This window comes from Colletotrichum navitas (genome assembly GCF_030913465.1).
Source record: "Colletotrichum navitas strain CBS 125086 chromosome Unknown LY79scaffold_13, whole genome shotgun sequence".
NCBI lineage: Eukaryota > Fungi > Ascomycota > Sordariomycetes > Glomerellales > Glomerellaceae > Colletotrichum > Colletotrichum navitas.
Genome location: NW_026850559.1, coordinates 644,959 through 666,929, shown reverse-complemented (window position 1 = coordinate 666,929; position 21,971 = coordinate 644,959). Strand labels below are relative to the sequence as shown.

The 21,971-nt window shown below is 54.2% G+C and overlaps 12 protein-coding genes across 12 annotated transcripts; 6 read left to right on the top strand and 6 right to left on the bottom strand.

Moving 5' to 3' along the window:
- The first annotated feature begins 1,517 nt into the window (after nucleotides 1-1,517).
- On the top strand, nucleotides 1,518-2,416 carry LY79DRAFT_83392 (uncharacterized protein). The gene has a single exon (XM_060565146.1). It carries the CDS (start codon nucleotides 1,631-1,633, stop codon nucleotides 2,174-2,176), a length of 546 nt encoding a protein of 181 aa, XP_060417111.1. The 5' UTR covers nucleotides 1,518-1,630; the 3' UTR covers nucleotides 2,177-2,416.
- On the top strand, nucleotides 2,417-4,491 carry LY79DRAFT_83393 (helix-loop-helix DNA-binding domain-containing protein). The gene is made up of 2 exons (XM_060565147.1): nucleotides 2,417-2,722; nucleotides 2,784-4,491. The coding sequence occupies exons 1-2, from the start codon at nucleotides 2,656-2,658 to the stop codon at nucleotides 4,187-4,189; spliced, it is 1,473 nt and encodes a 490-aa protein (XP_060417110.1). The 5' UTR covers nucleotides 2,417-2,655; the 3' UTR covers nucleotides 4,190-4,491.
- On the top strand, nucleotides 4,492-5,962 carry LY79DRAFT_83414 (uncharacterized protein). Its single transcript, XM_060565148.1, has 2 exons — nucleotides 4,492-5,094; nucleotides 5,445-5,962. Exons 1-2 carry the CDS (start codon nucleotides 4,794-4,796, stop codon nucleotides 5,921-5,923), a joined length of 780 nt encoding a protein of 259 aa, XP_060417109.1. The 5' UTR covers nucleotides 4,492-4,793; the 3' UTR covers nucleotides 5,924-5,962.
- A 2,386-nt stretch (nucleotides 5,963-8,348) lies between these two features.
- On the bottom strand, nucleotides 8,349-9,285 carry LY79DRAFT_648001 (uncharacterized protein). Its single transcript, XM_060562500.1, has 3 exons — nucleotides 9,066-9,285; nucleotides 8,874-9,041; nucleotides 8,349-8,853 (listed from the first exon to the last, which is right to left on the bottom strand). The coding sequence occupies exons 1-3, from the start codon at nucleotides 9,160-9,162 to the stop codon at nucleotides 8,633-8,635; spliced, it is 486 nt and encodes a 161-aa protein (XP_060417108.1). The 5' UTR covers nucleotides 9,163-9,285; the 3' UTR covers nucleotides 8,349-8,632.
- A 308-nt stretch (nucleotides 9,286-9,593) lies between these two features.
- On the bottom strand, nucleotides 9,594-11,196 carry LY79DRAFT_627365 (uncharacterized protein). The gene is made up of 2 exons (XM_060562123.1): nucleotides 11,009-11,196; nucleotides 9,594-10,910 (listed from the first exon to the last, which is right to left on the bottom strand). Exons 1-2 carry the CDS (start codon nucleotides 11,154-11,156, stop codon nucleotides 9,997-9,999), a joined length of 1,062 nt encoding a protein of 353 aa, XP_060417107.1. The 5' UTR covers nucleotides 11,157-11,196; the 3' UTR covers nucleotides 9,594-9,996.
- A 490-nt stretch (nucleotides 11,197-11,686) lies between these two features.
- LY79DRAFT_509828 (uncharacterized protein) lies at nucleotides 11,687-12,312 on the bottom strand (the record flags this gene model as incomplete). Its single annotated transcript, XM_060554093.1, has 2 exons — nucleotides 11,687-11,731; nucleotides 11,785-12,312. 2 exons carry the CDS (start codon nucleotides 12,310-12,312, stop codon nucleotides 11,687-11,689), a joined length of 573 nt encoding a protein of 190 aa, XP_060417106.1.
- A 96-nt stretch (nucleotides 12,313-12,408) lies between these two features.
- LY79DRAFT_490670 (WD40-repeat-containing domain protein) lies at nucleotides 12,409-15,557 on the bottom strand (the record flags this gene model as incomplete). The annotated part of the gene is made up of 2 exons (XM_060553316.1): nucleotides 12,409-15,289; nucleotides 15,349-15,557. Coding segments are annotated over 2 exons (3,090 nt in total), but the record flags the coding sequence as incomplete, so codon positions are not given.
- A 556-nt stretch (nucleotides 15,558-16,113) lies between these two features.
- LY79DRAFT_577643 (RNA recognition domain-containing protein) lies at nucleotides 16,114-16,627 on the top strand (the record flags this gene model as incomplete). Its single annotated transcript, XM_060559893.1, has 2 exons — nucleotides 16,114-16,434; nucleotides 16,490-16,627. 2 exons carry the CDS (start codon nucleotides 16,114-16,116, stop codon nucleotides 16,625-16,627), a joined length of 459 nt encoding a protein of 152 aa, XP_060417104.1.
- Nucleotides 16,628-16,888: 261 nt separating this feature from the next.
- On the bottom strand, nucleotides 16,889-17,389 carry LY79DRAFT_667653 (uncharacterized protein; the record flags this gene model as incomplete). Its single annotated transcript, XM_060563411.1, has 4 exons — nucleotides 16,889-17,022; nucleotides 17,075-17,137; nucleotides 17,253-17,268; nucleotides 17,327-17,389. The coding sequence occupies 4 exons, from the start codon at nucleotides 17,387-17,389 to the stop codon at nucleotides 16,889-16,891; spliced, it is 276 nt and encodes a 91-aa protein (XP_060417103.1).
- Nucleotides 17,390-17,453: 64 nt separating this feature from the next.
- Nucleotides 17,454-18,387, top strand: LY79DRAFT_545665 (cytochrome oxidase c subunit VIb). The gene is made up of 5 exons (XM_060557185.1): nucleotides 17,454-17,766; nucleotides 17,787-17,788; nucleotides 17,939-18,052; nucleotides 18,104-18,167; nucleotides 18,217-18,387. The coding sequence occupies exons 1-5, from the start codon at nucleotides 17,718-17,720 to the stop codon at nucleotides 18,249-18,251; spliced, it is 264 nt and encodes an 87-aa protein (XP_060417102.1). The 5' UTR covers nucleotides 17,454-17,717; the 3' UTR covers nucleotides 18,252-18,387.
- LY79DRAFT_545658 (telomere stability and silencing-domain-containing protein) lies at nucleotides 18,388-19,670 on the bottom strand. Its single transcript, XM_060557184.1, has one exon. The coding sequence runs from the start codon at nucleotides 19,608-19,610 to the stop codon at nucleotides 18,576-18,578; it is 1,035 nt and encodes a 344-aa protein (XP_060417101.1). The 5' UTR covers nucleotides 19,611-19,670; the 3' UTR covers nucleotides 18,388-18,575.
- Nucleotides 19,671-19,903: 233 nt separating this feature from the next.
- On the top strand, nucleotides 19,904-20,728 carry LY79DRAFT_510107 (Plectin/S10 domain-containing protein; the record flags this gene model as incomplete). Its single annotated transcript, XM_060554126.1, has 4 exons — nucleotides 19,904-19,942; nucleotides 20,019-20,349; nucleotides 20,530-20,571; nucleotides 20,631-20,728. The coding sequence occupies 4 exons, from the start codon at nucleotides 19,904-19,906 to the stop codon at nucleotides 20,726-20,728; spliced, it is 510 nt and encodes a 169-aa protein (XP_060417100.1).
- Between the last annotated feature and the right edge of the window lie 1,243 nt (nucleotides 20,729-21,971).

Below are 21,971 nucleotides of genomic sequence, written 5' to 3'. Positions count from 1 at the left end.
AGATAAGTAGATGAGAGGGAAAAACGTGAAAGACAAAGGTTGAGTCAAAAAACTTCTTAGGGCGGGTTGCGGGACGGATCCCTCGAAAGCTACTCCAAGTTGAGATGCGGTACGAAAAAGTGCTGGGGAAAGCTTAGGGTGCGACAATGCGGAGCACCCATCCAGTACGATGAACGATGTACATCGAGGATGGCGCCAAGGAATTTCTGGGGCAGCGAGGTGGGGGGGGATGAGACTAGAACATGACTGACAGCGTGAGACAGCGGGAGGAGAAAGAGAGGAGCAGGCCGACAGGCAGGCGGAGGAAGAGGAGGCGGAGGAAGAGGAGGAGGAGCAGGAGGAGGAGGAGGAGGAGGAGGAGGGATTGAGATTGAGGAGAAAGTGAGAGAAGTTAGCATGTGATGCCCCGTTAGAGAGTGCTAAGCGGATAAGGCAAAGTAAGTACCTAGTGGTGAGATGCATCAACCCCCAGGCCGCCAGGTACTGCCTGATGAAATGGTTGAGGCTGGACTTGACGAGCAAATCAGAATCGTTTATGCGGCTCTCGGCCTGTCTGCTGACCGCCCTTTGTACGACCCCAAGCCCACAAGAGTGGTCTTTGTCAGCAGTATCGGAGTACTGTTTTAACGATATTGCTCGGCTTGTCTCATGTCCGCGTCTTAGGTACTGTATGGCTTTGACGCCGATCTTGTCTGCCTAGGTATTCCTTTCCTTTCTCTCATCGAGCCTTCTGTCCCTGTCCAGTTGTTGGGCAGGCGAAGGCAAGAATTCAATCAACCGGTAATAGCTTCCCACTTGGTGATGACGAGCTGGACCAATTGCGATTGTGTTTTTCCAGGAGAATTAAGCACACTCACTCACTCGCCCGTATCGAGGCCGTGCCTGTTGTGCCTTCCTCTCTAACTACCTACCAAGGAAGGTAGGTACCTTACGTGCTACGTACTTCATATATAGCACTACTACTACCTACCTAGGTATGTATGAACCTGTTTGATACAGCAGCAGCTGGTAGGTACCTACTAACTTGCGGAGGCTTGCAGGGCGATGCAGGTGACCGTGCCGCCATCCCAGCAAACCCCACTCCTCCCTCTCTCCCCGCTGCAACCTACTGCGTACCTGCCCTGTCCTGCCCAGTCCGCTGCCCTGCGACCTATCCTCCCTCTGTCGCTGTCTCTGTCTCTGACCGTTCTGGCAGCACTGGCTCTCAACCATCCCCCCTGGTCAACAGGGGTGGGTGGATGTTTGGCTTGTGGGTGCCCCAGACCAATTCATTCTTTCCCGGTCATCCTTCTTGATTACCTGCTCGTCATTGCCCACTCACCTTCCCGAGGTATTACCTACCTACCTACCTTTTACAGAAGGAAAAAAAAAATCCACATCACGGGTCTTTGGCTGCCGCCGTAGCCCCGTCCTTCTCCCGATCTGTCTTACTTGCGTAGCTTGCATCTGGCCAAAGGTGACTGGGGGTCCGTCTCACTCACACTCACCTGTCATCACTGGTTTCTGCTATCTTGATAACCGACCACGGTTGTTGCTGAACCTGGATATGCAAGTACACGGGTGAGGGAACCTCAACATCACGCATCCGCGCGCCCACGGCCGCCAGAAAGTCTGTTCGCAAAGCAGTCCAATGCTTCAAATGGGCTTCGAGCTCGCATCCCATCTTCAACATACCTATCTATACACGTACCTTCCTCGTCTCCAAGCTCGCTCTCGCCAGAGTCGCCGTAGCCCTCCCTCCCCTCCTGCATTCTCTACTTCTGCTGTTCGACCAGACTCAAGGGTCTTTTCAGTATTCTTAGCCCTGCATGGGCCGTATAACCGTCCGCCGGGGGTAGACCTTGGAAACTACCCACGAGCTGTTCATTCCCGCTCGCTGCCCTACAGCTCCAGCTTTCTGGCCCACCTCACCGTCCAGCACCTACCTACCTCCCCAGCTTTACCTCACCGTACCTTGCTCGCCTTACCTTATACAGCACCCTTCCGACCTTTATTCACCAGGCCCCCGTCCTCGCCATCCGACCTTTCTTCCCCATCATCCTCAACCTCCTCCTCCCTAACCCCCCGCTCGGCGGACGAGACGAGAACGAAGACATCCTTTCCCTTAGCACTAGGGATCCAGAAGCCCGGTGCGTTGCCTAAGCGCAGCCACCACCCCACTTCCGCCTCGACGTAACCCACCAGGCGTCCACCTCCGACTCCTGCTGCTCTGCCACGGCGCGCACCTAAAGACGACCAAAACCACCCACCAACCTCTTCGCACTCCTATCAAGCAGCACCATTGCGGGCTCTGCTGCCGCAACAACAACAACAATCCGCCACCCCGCCAAATCACAAGACAGCCCAACGACTGCCCGCTACCTACTTGACTGCCGCCGCTCCTCCGCACGTCCTCTCCCCAGCCCAGTCCAGCCCAGCCCAGCCAACCGAGCCTCTTCTTCGTCTAGACGCGCTGCGCTTTTTGATAGACACGTTCCGTTCCTCCTGCCATGCCCCTCTAGTATATCGACTTGCCCAGAGGAATGCGCATGCTCGCCTCCGAGTCGCTCGCATTCATTCTCTCCTCACTTTTCTCGAAGCCTCATCGCTCAACGTCTCTCCCTACCAGAACCAGCACATCCGACGACTACCGTCCATTTGCCACAAGACGCACCCATGCTCGCCATACAACGTCCCAGGATGGGTTCGACGCAGCCGTCAGACCCGAATTTGCCCTTCGGCTGTAAGTCTCCTCCCCTTTCCGCCTTGCGCCGAAGTCAAATGTTCGCTGACTGCCTCCCCAGATGCCGTTGATTCTTCTCAAGACTTCTTCCTCGACCCCCCCGAGCCCGCCCCCGGCGCACCTCTCCTCTCCGACAATGACACCAAGCTACTCAGCTCCTTCTTCGAGGACATGACGGCGGACCACTACAACCTACCATCATTTGGTGAAGGCCTCAACTTCAGTGATGCCTGGTTGGATCTACCACCCCAGTTTATGGGGACAGCCACGTCTTTTGGCCAGTCGCCCGCACCACCACCGCTCGCCTCCCCTGGTCATGCCATGACCCATACTGACTTTTCCGACATGATGTCAATGAGCTCAACTTTGATGCCACCGCCTCCCCCTCCTCCGTCACAGCAGCAGCAACAACAGCACCACCACCACCACCACCACCACCACCAGCAACATCAGCAGCAACAGCAACCGCAGCATCAGCCGCAATCACACCCGTCACTCGAACAGCATGCCTCAGCCGATGTTCTCCAAGCTGCCAGCACACTACTACACAACGGTTCATCGTCGAGATCAAACGCGAGCGGGTCTGGGCCGATGTTTGGCAGCAGTAGTAGGGATATGCCGCACTCTCTCGGGCCCCCAGTCGGTCACCTCAGACATCAGCCTATGGAGGATTTCAAGCGTGCTGAGCGCGGCAGCATAGCTCAGGCTAGCCTCGTTGACGACCACGAGAGCACCTTCGCCGACATGTTTTTCGGTCCCGCTCCGGGAGAGAGGGTTTCCGCACAACGGGCAAACCAGGCTGCTAATATTGATGTCCAATGGGGCTCGGATGCTCGCTTCAACCGCTCCAACAGTTTCGTCCCGGACCCAAAAGAAACGTACGATGCTTTATCCAAAGTCCAACTGAGATATATGGAGTGCCTCGAGCCAAGTCAAAGCACGGATAACACTCGCCCACCGAGCCCCAACGGCGAGCATGCGTTGGGAAAGGGACACAGTCGAAAGTCTTCGGAGATTCTAAAAAAGGAGGAAGACGCGGACGCTCCTCCACGGAAGAGGAGGAAGAGCAGAAATACAAAGGAAGACCTCGACGAAGACGAAGAGGAAAATGGTATGGCAACAAAGGCGGCGAGGAAACGCAAGACCAAGGTCGACTCGATCCCCGCTACATCACCAACTGAAAACGGCACAGCCGGCAGAAGACGCAAGTCGGGCACGGGAGGGGCCAAGCCACCCCGCGAGAATCTGACTGAAGCACAGAAGCGAGAGAACCACATCAAGAGCGAGCAAAAGCGCCGAACCCTGATCAAGGAAGGCTTCGATGACCTCTGTGAACTCGTGCCAGGCTTGAAGGGAGGCGGCTTCAGCAAAAGTACCATGCTGACCATGGCCGCCGAGTGGCTCGAAGATATAATGAAGGGCAACGACGAGCTCAGGGCTCAGGAAACCGCCCTTGTGATCCGGTAACGAGAACGTAACTATACCCTGGAAATACGGCCGTTATAACATGGGCTTACCACTGGTGCACTTCCTACCCCAAGAGACGATGTCCGAATATGGAGCATGAGGTCTATGTATCACATCGTTGGAACACTGTCTTTATGTGGCTAGATGAAGAACACATTAAAGCAGGGGTTTCCCGAAGGGCAGCAAGTTGGATGATGATGAGAGTGATTTATGAGTATCCCGGCCTTGATGCGGGCCGTGTATGGGAGGCGACGATGATTTACATGCGGAACCAGATTTACCCAGATTCACCACTGTTTATCAGGGAAAGCTCTTGTAGTTGATACCCTTCACACTGCTGTTTTCATATTTATCTGCTCAATGAAAGACACTTATTTATTTTATACTGGAATCTCGTGCAAATGGCCCAGGTGTCAGTTATGAAGAAACTCGACTCTTTTTCTGATCCGGTTCAACTGTTGAGCTGATCTGCCATCTCAACTTTTTTCGCTCCCTAACGACTGACACGCACAAGAATCTGCAAGGGTTGGTTGCGCCCCAAACTTGGTTACTCAGAGTCACCAGCTTGTTTTTGACATGTGAAAGCTCAGCTCGCGTGGTGCAGATGCACCCCGCAGGTTCCTCTTTTTTTTCCCCCGACGTCGATCACGTACGCGTTCTTACTGGGTATTACAGCTTCCCACCTTTACCCAGCCGACAAGGTGGCACATTGTTTCACTCGACCCCGTGCCTGCATCCATTCCGCGATATTATCCCGGAGATGAAAGCTGCATGGTTGGATGCTAGTGTGGTACAATTCCTCACTACATTCTACAGAAGCCTTAGTTCGGGCGATATGTCACTGGCCCCTCTCGCATCTTGTCATGTGCGGCGGGTGTCTGCGGTAATGGAAGAGCGATGTGAAGGTGGGGTAAGCTGATGCGGTCCCCCGCCCCCCCTCCTCTCCAGAAAGGCTAGCCTGCCGAATGAGGCTCGGATAGGAAGGAATCGTGGGCGGAAAGGAGAGAGGGGAAGGGGGATCTGAGCGGCTGGCGGTGACGAAGGCCGGAGGATGTTTCGATAAGGTCCTGTTTGGCAGCGATAAGGCATCGTGAGGGCGGAGGAAGTACGGTGTGCGTGAACAAAGGGACAAAGCGGTGATGGCAGGCTAGAAAGGGGTGGGGGGGGGACGAACAGTCTTCGAACTAGGCTGGGCTGGGCTGGGCGAGCGAGTGCTCTCGACGAGGGAGGTGTTTGTGGCTGACTGGCTGGCTAGGTTTCCTGATGGTGACGAACGTATGTGGACGGCGTCTTGTTGCTGGACTACCGGCTAGTGCCCGTAGGTGGAGAGGAGGGGCTCTTGCACGGGTTGGATGCTGGCTGTGTGTCCGTACTACTTTGGCGTTGAGTCTGTTCTGCCCTGGACGGGAAACGAACGGTGACTGGAATGGCGTGGGGTATCGTGAGGGCGGGAGCGCTGGTGGCGGATTGGCGACCTCCGGTAGGAGGTGCCCATTCGCAGGGAGGCGGGCAGACGGTCGGGCAAAGGGGGGAGACGGTTGGAAGAGGAGGAGGAGGAGAAGAACGATGGGCGGTTGGGTCAGCCTACCTCTGGGGCTAGGATTATTCCGGTACCCGATCCCTCCCCTTCCGCTCTGTGAGAGGGAGGAAGGCGTCGTTTCGGGCTCCTTTTTCTGTGAATTTTTTGCCTCTCTCCAAGTTGGCGCTTGTTTTTTTGGGTTTCTGATACGGTAACTCAGGGGTTTGTTTGGAGGGTTGTCTCTGCACCTTGGTTTCATGCGATGTTGGCGTTGATGATGGCGAATGGCATCTCAAGAGCCTCCTAACTCGGCTTCCTTGGTACGTCGAGAAAACCTCTCTCTCTCTCTCTCTCTCTCTCTCTCTCTTGGGTGATATCCTGTGAGATGATCACCATAGAAGGCATGGTTAGTGGTGCTGGTCTCGGGTTTCGTATGCGATACATGCTGGTAGTGTGGGCCATGATCGTGAACTTCAGTGTTTACGTCAACGCCCACCAACATGTGATGTTTGGAAGGTAAAAACCAATCAATCTGCAAGTCCACTCAGAAGTGTTTGCAAGGAGATGCTTGCAGGAAAGTGCCAGTGTCTGGCCGTCACGGTCGCCAGCCTCCTCCTCCTTTCACTGCCGGCCTGTGGAAATGCGGCAGTCGAACCACGCAGACCAACCCATCAAAGAGGATCATGTATCCCTTGCAAGGCTCGGAGGTCGGACATCCCTTCCATGTCATCGGCGAGTGAGGTCCTTTTTCTACCTATGGGATTCTTGACGACATGAGTTGGCTTGAGTAAGTTACGCTCTTGCTGTTTTGGGCATATGGATTGTTTTCACGCTCTACCTAAGATTTGATACTTTCTCTATTCGCCGAAAATGAAGTAGGCAAGTATAAAAGCCACACAACATAGCCCGGGCAGTCATGCAGGTTGTGAGAGGGGGATGTCCTGCAATAGATCCCAGCCGATAGCACAACGGCGTCGCAGTAAAATTGCGGAAATGGCAACACAAACAGTATCGACACTGAAGCATAATGACGATGAAAATAACCGATAAGTAAGCTGACAAAACACATGTGAACCTGTTCGCGTGTATCAGTGATTAACCTTTCTCCGATGAGGTCATCGTGACGGCAGCGAGGGGGGAAGGGCTCTGGTGCTTGCCATGAGTTATCATGATTAGCTACCAGAATTTGAAGAATGAGATGCTTGCAACCCTGAACATAAACTTTGCAATTGTCCCTGGTTGCCGATCAGCGGCATAAAGTCCCTCGAGGCCGGGCGTAGCCGAGCCCCCGGAGTCTTGGTCTCCGGCAAGGCCCGCGAAGCTAGTACAACTGCAGACCTTGCCAGCGACATCTACACCATAGCACTACAAATCGTACAGTACACCATTCTTGTCTCGTTCGGCTTACTCCTTTCCCCGGAAGTTGAAACCGCTGTCGGCGTGGTGCCGCTGGCATACCCCCAGGAAGCGGCAGTTGTTGAAGTCCGGCACGATGCCTCCAGTGCTACCGACGCCGATCACTCCGGCCGAGCAGTGGTACCTGCCGTCGCTGAACTTGTCCTATTTTAACTGGCCCTACACTATCTTTCCCCTTGAAGCTGCCGTCAGCCATTTGGCAGAGACAGACGCTGTACACAGCGCAGAACCAGCCAAGAGTCAGGAGAAGAAGAGGGGCGATGCTGGTCTTCATCCGTTGTGGCGATTTTCCCCATTCTGACTTCTCTCCTGAAGCTGCGTCTTGATGATATTTGAGTTGTCTGACTTGTTTGAAGGTGAGGTTGTTTGAGACGAGTTTTGTTGCAATCATGGAGGAATAGATATAGAAGCAACTGGCTTTCTAGTCCGATGATCAATTTGGTGCTGTGTGATAGAATCTGGGTGTCATATTACCTAGTTTTGCTTGAATTCCCTCCTTATATGGTCATCGCCTATCCAAGTGTCTGACTTATTGGAGAGACGGCCAACAATAAAATCAAAGAACTTGACTTGCAATTCACCGGTAGGAAGTCCAATCTCGCCGCCAGGACCTGAGGCAGGCCAGTTCGTCCACTGTTTCCAGATTACAGACGCCCTCTGGTCAGCGAATACCAGATAAATCATCATGGCACGTGAAATGAGATACTCTGGGATTTCTTCGAAGGTTTTCTCGGACTGAAGAGAAAGATCAAGTGGTATATGCCAGTACTCATTTTCGCTGCAAACATTCGAGCACCCTGCTCGGTTCGTGGGTCTAGAAGTCCTTAATTATAGATCTTCACAGCATGAGGTTTTGGGGATGAGATTTGCAGGTATCTTGTCGTTGAAGTGATGGTCTGAGGTAGTCCAAGGATCTTAACAATAGACTAATGCTTCTGGAATAGGATTGCTCAAGGTGGTTTACTAGGCAAACGAAATTGATCGGGATGCTGACGACACCACAGAAAAGCCAGCATACTTATAGTAGTATCCAAGTTGTATGCTAATAATACCTGTCAAATGAACAATCAATGAGGTGAAGAAACACAGCAAAGTTGCTTGAAACTATAAGTTGGATATTTCGAGATGCTATAAATCCACTCCGTACCATCGCTCCTCTTCCAGCTACGAGCCGTAGCTAGACATCGGCTACTACTGGGCTCTGCCCCAGAAGTAACCTTCCTGATTTGGCTAGTATACCATTCTAACTCTGCCCATTCTAGTTCCTGCTGATGAAGGCATGCGTGTGTGCGTGAGTGGGTTTATGTGTTGAGTTGTCGAACAATTCCTCTTCATCGACTTCCAACATGAGCTGTACTGTCGTTCTCCTCGTACCAAATCCATGTAGATCAAGGGAGCTTATTATGGATTCAGTCCTTCCATAGCTCTCAAGTTTATCTGTTCCAAGCTTGTTCGGCCTTATGATGGTCTCTTGTCGCCATTAGCACCTTGCCTAGGCGATTCTCCCCCTAATGCCGTTGTTGAGACATGGTATGCTTTACCGTGTATCTGATGCCCCATACGCGGTCTTTAGAGGCGGCTTCGCATAAAATACGGTCGCCTGTAGACAGAAGCCTGCGTCTCAAATGTGGGTTCTGACTGGACTTTGCAATTTTGCCAGTTACGACGACTTCGCTCTTGACTTGGTCCCAATTCTCATGCGTAAAGCCGGGTGTTGCCTGTCCGTGGGCTTTCTGCTCCTTGGGCTACTTGTTGAAAGCAAGCGAGCATGTCTTTCGTAATCGTGGAACCTTGCGACCTTGCAGTACATCATGAGTTGCTCGGCGCAGTTGAATGTGATGGCTCCGTGCGGGTCCGCATCGTCGACAACATGGCTAACTAGGCCGGAGATTTCTTCTTTGCTGACAGTGAAAACATCTTTGTACTATTGTCAAAACTCACCCCATTCTTGGTTAGGCATGAAGAAGAATAGAGAATTGTCGTTGACCTGGTCCCGGTTCTGTGTGTGTCTGTAAGTGTGGGAGCTGGTGACAGCCATTGTGTTGAGGAGCGGGACGCGCGTCTTGACGATGTTGATTTTTGTTTGGATGGAAAATACGCCAATTTGGGGTGAGAAGTACACGAGAAGTGATGAATGGTAGAAAAAAAAGCTGCATTTGTGAGAGGCGGCAGAACGCTGGCTTTTGCAAGTGCCATTTCTTACTGCCGCCTTGCGTGGCGTCGGAAGCTCTTTGCATACCATAGCGCACGTCTGTATAAAAACTCAGATGACTACTAAATCACTTACACGGTATGTTTAGGTTTTGCCTTTCACCACACCCGTATATCACTGCTATATAACAATCTTGCGTGCCGGTACCCCCGTAGATCATTATCTCTTTTTCTACAGCTTTCATGCTTCATCACTTGCTTCCTAGGCACCATCAGAGAGTGGGGCACTTTTGATTTTGAAACAAACAGCACTTTACGCTTGATCTTGATCAGCAATGAACTACGTTCCACCGGTGAGTTGTGCTAACCTGGCGATACTCAGAACTCTGTTTCCTCTTGGTAAAATTAATAGGCAGCTAGCTAGATACCGACCCCGGATGCTAGCCCTCACGCGCCAATTGGCTTCTTCCAAAAAAAAGTAGTCCATCAGGGGTCATTGTAATTTATACTCAATTGACTGTCGACTTGCTGCCGCTGCAAATATAGGCTGCTGTGGCTGCTCATTGATTACCGGTTGTAGCAATAGTGAACGTATGTAAATGCCTGTTATTGTATTCGGCCATCGTTGCTGTAGTTGACCAGCCAGACCAAGATACGGCCGAGTACCGTCTTCGCATTATGCCTTTGACAGCAAACATCACCCACTTCAAAGCTATTCCTGTCAACCACGTATCCACGAAGCGACACCCAAGACGAAAACACAGACAAGGATATCACTCCTGACCGTGGCAAAAATCTGTCCGTACCGGAGTAGCGTCGCCGCATAGGTCTTGATGTTACCGGGCAAGAACCCAACAACAGTCCATAGCATGCCTCCGGCCGGCGCGCGGCCACGCTCGATGAAGAACCGCGTTGTGAGCAGGATGGCCTCGGTCGTTGCGAAGATCCAGAAGAAGACTTCGCGGCCCATCTCCATGCCGCTGACGTCCGTGACCGCCTCGTCGCTACCGACGGGGTAGTTGTATGCCAGCGCCGTGCGCTCTCGCTCAAGCTTGGTGCCGGAAAAGGTCGTCGTCAGGGCTATGTACAAGCCCAGAGAAATGGCGAAGACGGCGTGGACGATGCGCCAGAGGTATGCAGACGATGAGGCCTTGGCCTGCTCGGGCGTTTGCATGCCGGGCATGCCAGGCATTCCAGGGAATCCGGCAGGGAAGCCACCCTGCGCGCCGCCGGCTTCGGGGAACCCGGGCATGCCGCCGGGGCCTCCTCCGCCAGCCATTATCTGTGAGAGCATCTTCATCAGAGGGTCATCCTCGCCGCCGGGCATGCCGCCTGTCGCCATGCCGCCGGAACCTGCAAAAGGGTTCATGGGCGGGGCTCCGCCTGCGCCGCCGGGACCAGGTCTGTCGAAGCCGAGCATCATCTGGCGCAGCTGGTCCTCGGTCATGGCGTTAGGGTCGAAGGGGGGACCTGTGGCAGAGGAACGGGGAGTTGAGGCTGGCTCGTAGTAGTGCTGGGAGATGTCGATCTCCTCAGGATCTGCATGTTCGGAGCTCGCGTTGGGCTTAGGGAGGCCCGATGTCGCTGAGGGGGCCGGGGATGATGTGGTCGATGGGGGAGTGGGAGCGGCATCATCTGGAGTAAAAGATCAGTCATCTACATTTTTCAACCCATAGACAATATGGCAAATGTGGTCACGCAGCCACGACCGTCAAGGCATTGTTGGGTCGTACCTCGCTGCAATCCTCCACCTAAACCGGTGATCTTGTTCAATCTCGACGCACCGCCGGCACGAATCTTGGCCTCCCGCTTAGCCTTACGGATTCGAGCTTGTTCCGCCGCGCGCTGTGCGGCCGCATCATCTGTTGTCGCTTCCGTCATCTTATGTGTAGTGGTTGGCTGCTGGTGGGGAGACAGGTTGGTGAAGAGTGACGTTTTGTGGATGATGTTGGCCTTAGCTTGCGCTTATCTTATCGGGGAATCGGCCAGCTTTGAACTCAAGCCGCCCACCCCCACGCAACACCGCAACGCTTCGCTTGGACATGCATGCCACTGGTTGATGAGCCTATCACCCACAGAGGCTATCAGTATCGACTACCTAATTAACCTGTATCTTAAAACCTCATTTTTGTTGTTGCTGATTAGGTGTTCTTTTCTCCATCACTATACTACTACTCTTCTTCTTCTTCTTCCGTTGGAAACACCAAGTTCAGTGGTAACATTGAATGAGCATATCTCTAAGATCTCAAATGCTGCTTTTGCTGGGATCTCAGCATGTTACGGTTTGGAAGCAGCTTCTTGGGCAATTTACTTTCATTTTCAACTCTAGTGTATACGTAAAAAAGCGCAATTGGCTATCATCAACTGCTCATATTCGACAACATGCCGTCTTCTGTCCTTTTACAAAGCCCTCATGGAGTGGCCTTGCTCATGCTGATCAACCGTTTAACACCAACCTTACAAATATTAGCAATCAAAATCAAGTGAACGACTGGGAATATGGACTTACCATCCAGTTGCCGCATTCATCCGTCTTGTCCCGCTGAATCTCAACCTGGATCTTTTGGGCCACTTCGTAGTTCTTCTGCTCAATGGCCTCACCCAGTGCGCAGAGCTGGTCAATAGTATCGGGTTTGATTAGCTCCTCATTGTTCAAGTGGTCGAACAGCAGGTTGAGACGTTTTTGAGTGTCTTTGACCTGAGCGCCAAAAGAAGAAGGCGCCCGGGAAGCCACCCGCTGCATGTCTGAACTGAGCACGTCAACCAACCGCTGGGCATGGGCCGGAATGTGCGACCGGTCGCCAGCGGGGTGCCTAGGTTTGGACGGAGCTGCTGCAGCCTTCGGAGGAGGAGGCGTAGGCTGGGCTCTAGCTGCAGGCGGGGGTCCGCTCGAAGGAGGAGGTCCAGTAGGCGGTCGGGAGGTTGCGGCGGGCGGAGCACCATACGGCGAAGGCGCATACTGACTTTGCGGCGCACCCGACTGGGGCGGCGGTGCGTAGGGGTTCCTGGGCGGCGGCTGGCTTCCAGGAGGCGGCATCGAAGAGCCCAAAGGCGGCTGGCTAGTCTGCGGCTGCGCTGAGGGGGCAGGCGCGTAGCGATTAGAAGGCGGAGCGCCAGATGGAGGTGGGTTGTACGGCGATGCGGTGCGAGGCATGGAAGGAGGCGCCATGGAAGGAGCTGCACCGGGCTGGGGCGGAGGCGGAGCGTATGCGCTTGAGGCAGCTGATGTTGGCCTAGGCGGCCCTTGGAAGGCCTGAGGAGGTCCAGCCAGAGGAGACGTGACACGAGGCGGTGCGGGACCCTTGGGAGGAGGTGGGGGAGGCGTCGAGCCAGTGCGTCCGTAAGGGCTCTGAGGAGGTCCTGACTGGTTTCCCTGGTTGGGAAAGGGCGAGGTAATAGTGGCAACCTTGGGAGTAGTCTTCCTAGGTGGGGGTGCCCTGGCAACCAATGGGACGTCGTTCCAACTCTCCTTGGGGCGGAAGTTCGAAGTGGGCGTAGAGTTGCGGGGAGGCGGCGGCACGGCACCGAAGTTGCTGGGAGGCGGTCCGTAGCCCGAAGGCGCTTGATAGGACTGGGCAACCGGAGGCTGGTAGCCTTGTCCCGGAGCATAAGGAGACTGAGTGGCAGCAGGAGTGTAACCACCGATGGCCGGGGCGGCCGGGGCATAGGGGTTTGACGGAGCTGCCGGTGCAGGCGGAGTGACGAGGGCCGGGGCTGCCGGTGCGTACGGGTTGGAGAGGCCAGAGGGCTGAGTAGGGACGGTGGGCTGATAAGCCGGAGTGGCCTGTGTTTTGTTGACTACTGGAAGCTGTCCAGGTCGACGACCAGGACCTGTCGTCTTGGCAGCAACTTGAGTGCCTGCACCCTTCTGGGTGGCGCGGCCTAAGCGGCTTCTGGCCAATTCGGCCTCAGGGTAGTCCTTGGGCAGCAGGTCCAGATACTTCTGCGCAACCTCCAGCTGACCGTGAGCGGCAACAATGTCGGCGTACTCCGTGTACTTTTCGTACAAAGCTGACAGCTTCCAGTCGGCACTCTGATCCTTTCCGGAGTCCTGGAACTTGGTGACTTGGCGGAAGATGGTAACCTTCTCAATAAAATGTTGCAGCGAACGGGCATGAACGGAAAACGTTGAGTCATCGCTTGGCTCCTGCACGCCAGCTTGCTCCGCCTCTTCAAGTTCCGTAATCCAGATGGAGACGACCTTCTCGAGCTTCGACCCAACCAGATAGCAGAAGGAGGCATCCTTACGGGAACCGCTCTCAAAGATGCGATCTCCAAGAGCATCACAGAGGTCAGGGAACTCCTTAGGGTCTGAAAATGTGCAGAGGATGGCCATGGACTCCTTCCAGTTCTCAAGGTCGGCGTTGTAGACAACATCCCACAAGTTCTTGGCGATAACAGAGCCGAGAAGACGGACATAGCTGGGAACTCCGTCCTTGCTAGCCAGGTAGGCAGTCTGCACCTTATCCACAAGTTCTTGTCCGCCGCAGTTAGCAATGAGGAAAGCGTCTGCCCAACGCTCTTCCTTGAGGGAAATCTCGGTGGCCTTGCCAAAATTTCCGAGCATCAATGCCTTGGTGATGGACTTCTCAACTGCGGTGTCGGTATCCGCGAGCAAATGGAAGGGGCTGTCTGTCTTCGCCCCCTTGTTTGCTGAGAGGTTGGACAGGAAGTCTTCTTCGCCTTCGCCGTCACCTTCACCCCACATGTTGTCAGACTTGTCTCCCTCCTTGGCCTCCTCTTTCTTGTCATCTGAGGTTTCCTCGGTCTTTTCTTCGTCCTTGCTCGAGACTCCATTAGCGATCTCCTCCTCCTTGAACCCAAGATACTCGATGATACGCTTTCGCGGGTTCTCGCTGGTGAGCGTCTCCATAACGAGCCAGTCCGCCTTTTCCTCCTCGCTCTTGGCCTGTTCCTTGCGAGACTCACAGAGGCTGACAATGTCGCCAGACTGCAGAGCTTGTTCGAACTTCTCCGTTGCAGCACCGATCGACGAGTCCACAGAGAACTGCGAAATCGAGATCTTGGTGGACCGTTGCTGAGCATTCTGCTTGAAAATGACCAGCTTTCCACCGAATCCGAAAGAGGCACCAATGGGGCGCTCGAACCACTTCGGCGCCTTGTTCAGCGAGAAAGATGCGCCCTGAGGCTGCGTTTGGGCACTGGTGAAGAAATCCTCGCCGTCCAGGTTGTTCGTGGTGGAGGCCTGAGTGTTGGAGGGGTTGGTGTTCTGGAGGGTCTGGATGGTAATCTTGCCATCGAAGCCAGCGGTCGCTGAGAGGTTGGGGTTGGAGGGGTTGAATCGAGTGAGGAAGGTCCAGTTCGTGACTTCGGGGAACTCTCCGTAACGGTCGCCCGTCTGGGGATTCCAGACCAGGGTTCTGTTGTCTTTGCCACACGAAAGCAGCAAGTCGCTATCCTGCTGGCACCAAGACAGCGACAGAATACCCTGCTCGTGTCCCTGGAGTGTCCTCTCTGGCGCATTGGAGTTTCTGAGATCCCAAAGGAAGATGACGGGGGAGGTATCGTCATATGTGGAAGTCAGGAGCTTGGTCGAGTTGTTGGGATCCCAGGCGATGGCACTGACGGGCTTCCTGTTGTTATTCAACGTCAAGGAAGCCTTCTTAGTCTTCAGATCCCAAACAGTGACAAAGCCACCAGATCCTCCAGTAGCCAGAATGTGCGCAACCTTGCGGTTCCAAGCGACGCATTCCAGATCGTCTGCGCGGGCAGCAGCGGTACCAAGTCGGAACGGGTTCTCGACATCGTTGACGTCGTATATAAATAGCTCGCCCTTTGCGCCGGCGGTTGCGAGTATGTTGGAGCGGAGGGGGTTGAACTGAAGAGACTTGATTGCACCGGTGTGCTTCGTTGTTCGGGACATGAAGGCATCTTCGGCGCCGTCAATGAGCTTCTCTGCGTCCCAAAGGTCGAGAGAACCATTCTCCAGAGCACCAGCGATGATGCCCTTGGGGTGATCGGAATCGGGGGGGCCCCAGGCAAGGTCATAAAATCTAAGTGCCGTAAGCGACAATATTCGGATTGGTTGCTTGACAGCAGCAGCAAAGCCTACCTCGAGTCGGTGCTGATGCTGGCTATGGGCTGCAGCTCGAGGCCTTGGTCTTGGTTGTCAAGGTTGAGGTCCCACAGCTCCAGCTTGGTCTCATCAGAGAAGTCGGCATCAACAGCTCCAGCTCTGGTTCCGGTGATCAAAAGGGGCTTGGATGGGTCGGGGGACCAGGCAAAGGCCGCCGTCCTCGGGATCTCGCGAAGGCGAACCATGATTGCGAGAATCGCTCAGTCCCCAGGACTGCACTCAGAGTGAAGGAGATGGACGTTGCTGTAAGGGAGGATCTGCCAGTCGAGACAACTCAAATGCGGGTGTAAAATGGCATTGGTTGGTGAAGATTGATGACAAAAGATCAGGCAAGGAGTGCCGCGATTCTTCGGGGTGGAAAAGTGGCAGCCAATCTTTATGGGAGAGGTGGCTGTTCGTTACTCGGATTCCTACAGTAATACGCTGGCACTCGGGAAATATGATGCCAGATTGCAGCCCACATTCAGGTTCGAGCTCAAGGCCAAAGGTGACTACAGTCCACCCCACCCCCCAGCCAGGACAGGGACCGTGCACTCGACATTTAGCACCAAAAGCGGCGTCACGTGCATCATTACAGACAGCTCCCTTGTGGTTCCAGCCAATGGAGAGTTGCGAGGAGCTCTGGCAAAGAAACCCCACTACCCGAAAGATTCACTCTTGGAGTGTCACCCACCTGCGCCTCTCATATAGATCACGGAGTGCACCTAGACAATAGCAGATCAACTATACTCTCAAGTCAAGATGACTGACGCTGCGCGCTGGAAGGCGACCGTGTTCGTGGGTGGGCTGGCTTCTATGGTTACGGCCTCCAACGTCCACGATGCCTTCATCCCCTTTGGCGAAATTGCCGATGTGTCGCTGCCAAAGAACGACAAGCCGAATTCAACCGATCTCCACAGGGGCTTTGCCTACGTTGAGTATGAGGACGCGGAAGATGCCAAAGAAGCCATCGACAACATGGACCAGTCCGAATTCTTCGGACGAGTCATCAAAGTTTCAGCGGCCAAGGTGCCGAAGAGCGCAGATGAGGGCCTAGGAAGCAAAAAGGCTGTCTGGGAACAGGTAAGCTACTCCTGTGTTAGATTGTACATGTACTTCATGTTGACTATTTCTTTAGGAGGGCTGGCTGGCAGAACATGCGGTTGGGAATGAGGACAGCGTCACGGGAGAGCAAATCACGGAGGTCGAAGTGCGTGGAGACGATCCCATGCAAGGTCTGGAGGGGCTTGACGTCGCAGGACCCAGACCAGAGTGAGAATGAAACGATTCGGAGGGTGGTTTTGGTCTTGTTGAACAAGCATAGCGGCGGCGTTCACATGGTTTACTGATTGTACAAATGGACATGGCTTTTCTCTAACACTTAAGGGCGCGAGGCATATTGAGAAAGGAAACCGAAAGCGGCAGCGTCTCTGGTGCCTCTTCATCTGTCTGTCGTTGTCATGTACAAACTGATCATCTCTAATAACACATTGTCGCCATTGGTCAAACTGTCTCCCGCAATTCTCCCAACATCCGCTTAGTGTTCTTCTCCATGGCCGGACTCGGCGGCAGCAGACTTGCCCTGGCGCTTGAGACGGATGGTCTTGTCGGTCATGAAGTGACGTGCGACGGAGTAGGTGGCAGCGGCCAGAGCGAAGCCAACGACAACACCTGTTCTTCATCAATGGCAATCCATTGTGACCTTTCATGTCAAGTGACGTACCGAGGGGGATCAGCTCGGGGGGGATCTGGCGGAGCTTGCGCAGTCTCTGGGAGACGGTGTGACCTATATTCATGCACGTCAGCTGCTGCCAGTCAATTCGCACTTCCTCGGGTTGTCGTCGAGATCGATGCCCCGTGTCGCGGGAAGCCTCAATGGCTGAAGCGGATTGTCGACGTACCGACTTGGTCCTCGGCCTAAGGGTTGAGCATAATTAGCGATTGCGCCAGTCCGGACCAGCGAAATTTAACGTACGGGAACGGGGGACATCTTGCGCATAGTCGGGCGGAAAGCGCGGAGGGCGAGAGAAGGACGCATTTTGACGGTATTTGTCTTCTTTAAAAGAGGGGAGATTTTTCGGTCCTTTCGGTACAGCTGAGGTTGGATCTCGAAATGAGTGGAAGTTGAACCACACTCCCATCGGTCTTCTGATGTTGAACCGGTGCTAGGACCCACCTTTTCAATGCCTGAGGCCTGATTGGCCGTCTCAGGCATCGACCCGGTTCTTGCCCGTCACCACCTGATTCTCGGTGCAGAAACGACCATTCAATTGCTCTCCAAGCAACAACACCAATCGCACGCCGCTGCCCACTCTAACCCATCACCCGAACCGACTCCCTGTCAATTGAACTCGCACGCAGTCAAAATGGCCGACGATCAGGAACTCGTTACCAAGCCCTTCAAGTTCGTCACTGGTATGTCGCGAAAGAAATATCCCTCTTCAAAGTATGGCCTGATCCTTTTCCGAGGCTAACTCATAACTTTCAGCCGGTATGACCCTCCACCCGAACCACCGAAACCCACGACAGCGTCACCTCAATCTGTGCCGGGGATCTTGAAACTTTGATTTTAATCCGAACTTGACTAGGCACCGATGCCCGCTACCCGAACATGAACCAGACCAAGCACTGCTGGCAGAACTACGTTGACTACCACAAGTGCATCAATGCTAAGGGCGAGGACTTCGCCCCTTGCCGCCAGGTCCGGACTATCCACAATGATTCTTTACGGCTCGGGACTAATAAGACGCAGTTCTGGCTCGGTTACCGCTCCCTGTGCCCCTCCGGCTGGTACACCCGCTGGGACGAGCAGCGAGGTCAGCATTTCGCCCGTATGCTGAAGACGCGCATGCTGACAAAGAACAGAGGCTGGCAACTTCCCCGTCAAGCTCGACGAATAAGCGATGTTAGACTAGGTTGCGAGCAGATGAGGCAGAGGAGTCGGGCGTCTGTATTACTTCAAGATGGATCGAGACCTCAAATAGAGCATCGGAGAGTGTCGTGCGATGAAGCCAAGGGCGCTCGCGGGCGCCGAATACGATTTGTGAAAATTATCTGTAGTGTCCGCCCATATGATAATTTGTACAATTGCCTAACCTTTGATACCACCACATTGACCCGGTTGTCCGGAAACTCCGTGCGCTTTGCCCACCCAATCCTGAACTCCATGCGCAAAACCAAGATACTGATAAGACTAGAAGGTTGGTAAGAAGGAACCCTTAGGCTCATTTCTTCTTCCCGTCGACCTCGTCATCATCAGAGCTCATGAACTCGTCGTCCTCGTCGAACCCGAAAAATGTCCTCGGCTTATCCTTGGATGCCTTTGCGAGTTCTGACGGAGGGGTAGACTCCTTGGAACTACCCCCCTCCTCATTCTCGTCATCACTCGACATGGCGTCATCTGTCTCTTCTGAGCCAGTCGATGCATGGGAAGTACCGAGCAAGTTGTCCTTGTACTTTCCAGCCTTGATAGCGGCCAGTACGGCTTCACGAGTTCTCTCGTTGGATTCTTCTTTGTCCTCGACCCACTTGCCATCAAGACGGCCCTTGCTGCCGTTCTTGATCTCGTCCTCACGCTTCTCTGCAAGCTCGACAATCTGCTCCCAGCGTTCGCGGCGCTTCTCCTTCTCCCTCTTCTCCATCTCAGGCTTGATAGCTAGGTACTCGGCCAGTGCCTTGGCCTCAGTAACGGTGCGCAGACGCCTACCGTCGAGGTTTCTGCTAGAGTTGTTTGCGTCTCCTTGGTTGCGCTTCTTCTTGGAGGACATGCGGCCACCCGCAGCTCGGAGTTGGGATCCGAAACCACCCTTACCACCGCAAAGCGGCACCGACAGTCGCAGAGAAACAAAATCATCGTTTATGGACGACAGGAGATCCGAAACCGGTTTTGTGGACGATGCAGGAAGCTCCTTGTTGGATACCGTCGTCAGGATCAGTCGGCTGTCCGTCGCAGGCAGACGTTCGTCAAGTTGGCATCGCAAGTCGGATAGAGTCGTTGTCGAGGGAACAGGAAGAACCAGAGTGGACGGCAGGCCCAATCCTGCAAAAGTGCTGACGAAAACGTTGACATTCTTAACCGCCATTTTGATCGTTTTTTTGATCTTTTTCTGTTGCAGAGATGCGTTTCGCGAAATCCCTGGAAGTGGTGTTGTCGCGTTTGGAAGCGATGACGGCGAGGTAGGTTGCGACTGCTGATGAGACGTGCAGGCAGAACGGGCTGACCGCACCACCGAGTGTTTATTTCCCAAGTCACACTCCATTTCGGAGATAGCAGTTGCGAGTCACAGTCACATAGCCACTGTGGCAAAGGACCCTCCGGATGAGAGGATTGGGAAATGTGGCTAGAGCGGTACGTACAGGCAGGCTCCCCAGCGAGGCACGGACCATCTACCTGCCGAGAAAATAGGTTTCGAGACCACACCGGCTAGGGTTGGTCGCACTTACCTCAGCCCACCAAAAGATTTCGCTCTTTTTGTGTCGAACGATCTTGACCGCAAGCCGAACTCGACAATCCAACATCGACCTGAGCAAGCGACCAGCGACAACCGCCACGATGTTGATCCCCAAGGCCGACCGCAAGAAGATCCACGAGGTTAGACTTACAATTCGCAGGCGCGCGGCGCAGACAATGGGAGGAGTGACAGTTTGCTGACGACGAAAAATTACAGTACCTCTTCCGTGAGGGTGTCCTCGTCGCGAAGAAGGACTTCAACCTCCCCAAGCACCCCGACATCGACACTAAGAACCTCTTCGTCATCAAGGCCCTTCAGTCGCTCAACTCCCGCGGCTATGTCAAGACCCAGTTCTCGTGGCAATACTACTACTACACCCTGACCCCCGAGGGTCTTGACTACCTCCGCGAGTGGCTTCACCTTCCCGCCGAGATTGTCCCCGCCACCCACATCAAGCAGCAGCGTTCCCACGCTCCCCCTCGCGGCATGCTCGGCGAGGGCGAGCGCGAGAGAAGACCCTTTGGCGGCCGTGGCCGTGGCGGCGACCGTGGTGACCGTGAGGGTGGCTACCGCCGCCGTGATGCTGGCGAGGGCGGCAAGGAGGGTGGTGCGCCTGGTGGATTCGAGCCCCAATTGTGAGCCTCAACCCTCGGCGGTGCGGCGCGAAGCCGTTCCCCTGTGAAATTTTGAGATACAATACGGAACATACCTGCTAACAATTCTGCAGCCGTGGTGGCTTTGGCCGTGGCCGTGGTGCCGCTCCCCCTTCGTAAGAAGGTTCTTTCCTATCGGCTTTTACTCTCGAGACGCATTGGCAGAAACAAAAAGGCACCGACATGTACTCTAAAAAGTGGATGGCCGGAACAGTCGCGCGTCTGTTAACGTCACAGACTACGGGGGAAACATCGTGGGAGTTTGGAGGTTAGATCCTCGGAAATCGTTTGCATCAAAAGGTCATGAATTGCAGCATGCAGCTTGTGCTGCTTCCTCCAAACCGTGAAACGTCCTTTTTCTATCTTCCTTTCTCTGCCACGCCGTGATGAGCACGTAGTGTCTGCCGGCTAGCACGTGGAGGGGCGGTACTCACATCTCGAGAGGTCATGTTCGAGACTCCCCCGAATGTTGAGATCGGCCGAAGAAAACATGGGGAAAAAAGAAAAGAAAAAAAGAAAAAGAAACGAGGACGTCCGTGGATGTGATTCCTGGATTGTCGAGGACGGACGAGAAAACGGGTCCGTCTATGAAGGAATGTTGAGAGCCTGGGGTAAGCGCCGACATACGTAGGATAGCTTCAGCAGGCTTCGCACGAATAACGTATGGTTCCAGACTCCGTGTTGCATCCAGGTTTGTGCGTGGGTGCGTGTGTCTGTATATCTTTTGTGGGCGTGAAGCCCCCCCTCCCCCTTCCGCGAGGCGAAGTAGCAACGCGTGGTATTCCCGTGCCTGGGTGAACATGCGTGGTAGTCTCGAACATTGTCCAGAACGGCAAGATGGAAGGGGCGCTAAGGAGCTGCGCTCGTAAGACGACTGAGCGAGAAGTGGCGGTGACTACGTAAAGGTCATAACCATCATCTCGGCCTGTGTCAGTCTCATTCGTACCCCGCGTGAGTCGGACCCCAAGCATTCTCTCCACACTATGTACACTATGTTCTATTGTGTATGTGTTTCTCAGCAAATCGGATGTGTCGGATTGGCTTGGCAGGGGGTCGGCTTCCTCAACGACCTACCCTGTCTTCCTTGTCTGGCCTTCTTGCACTTACACCGGGTTCCAAGCGCGATCTACTGAGATTTCTGAACCATGGGATGGAAAGGAGGGAGGAATTCCTGAACAGCGTTACGTCGTGCGGCCAACTTCTCCGCATCTCCTTGCTGCACCGGGCAATCCTCATCCCAATAGGGACAGAATCCGAAGGAAGCTGCCAGTCACCATAGGCTCCGTGGACAATACGAAAGAGTCGAATCGCCTACATTACCGGTACCGCATCATATCAGACAATAAACAAGAACATATTTAAGCTCATGGGCCACCGAGGCACAAGCTAAGCTACACTCAGCTATGGCAGGATCATACCAGTGTATCCAGCCGCCGTCCCCGCCTTCTCACGCCAAACCGGTATGTAAAGCCAACTCTATGCGGGATGGCGACATCTCTACGCCAAGAATTGAGGT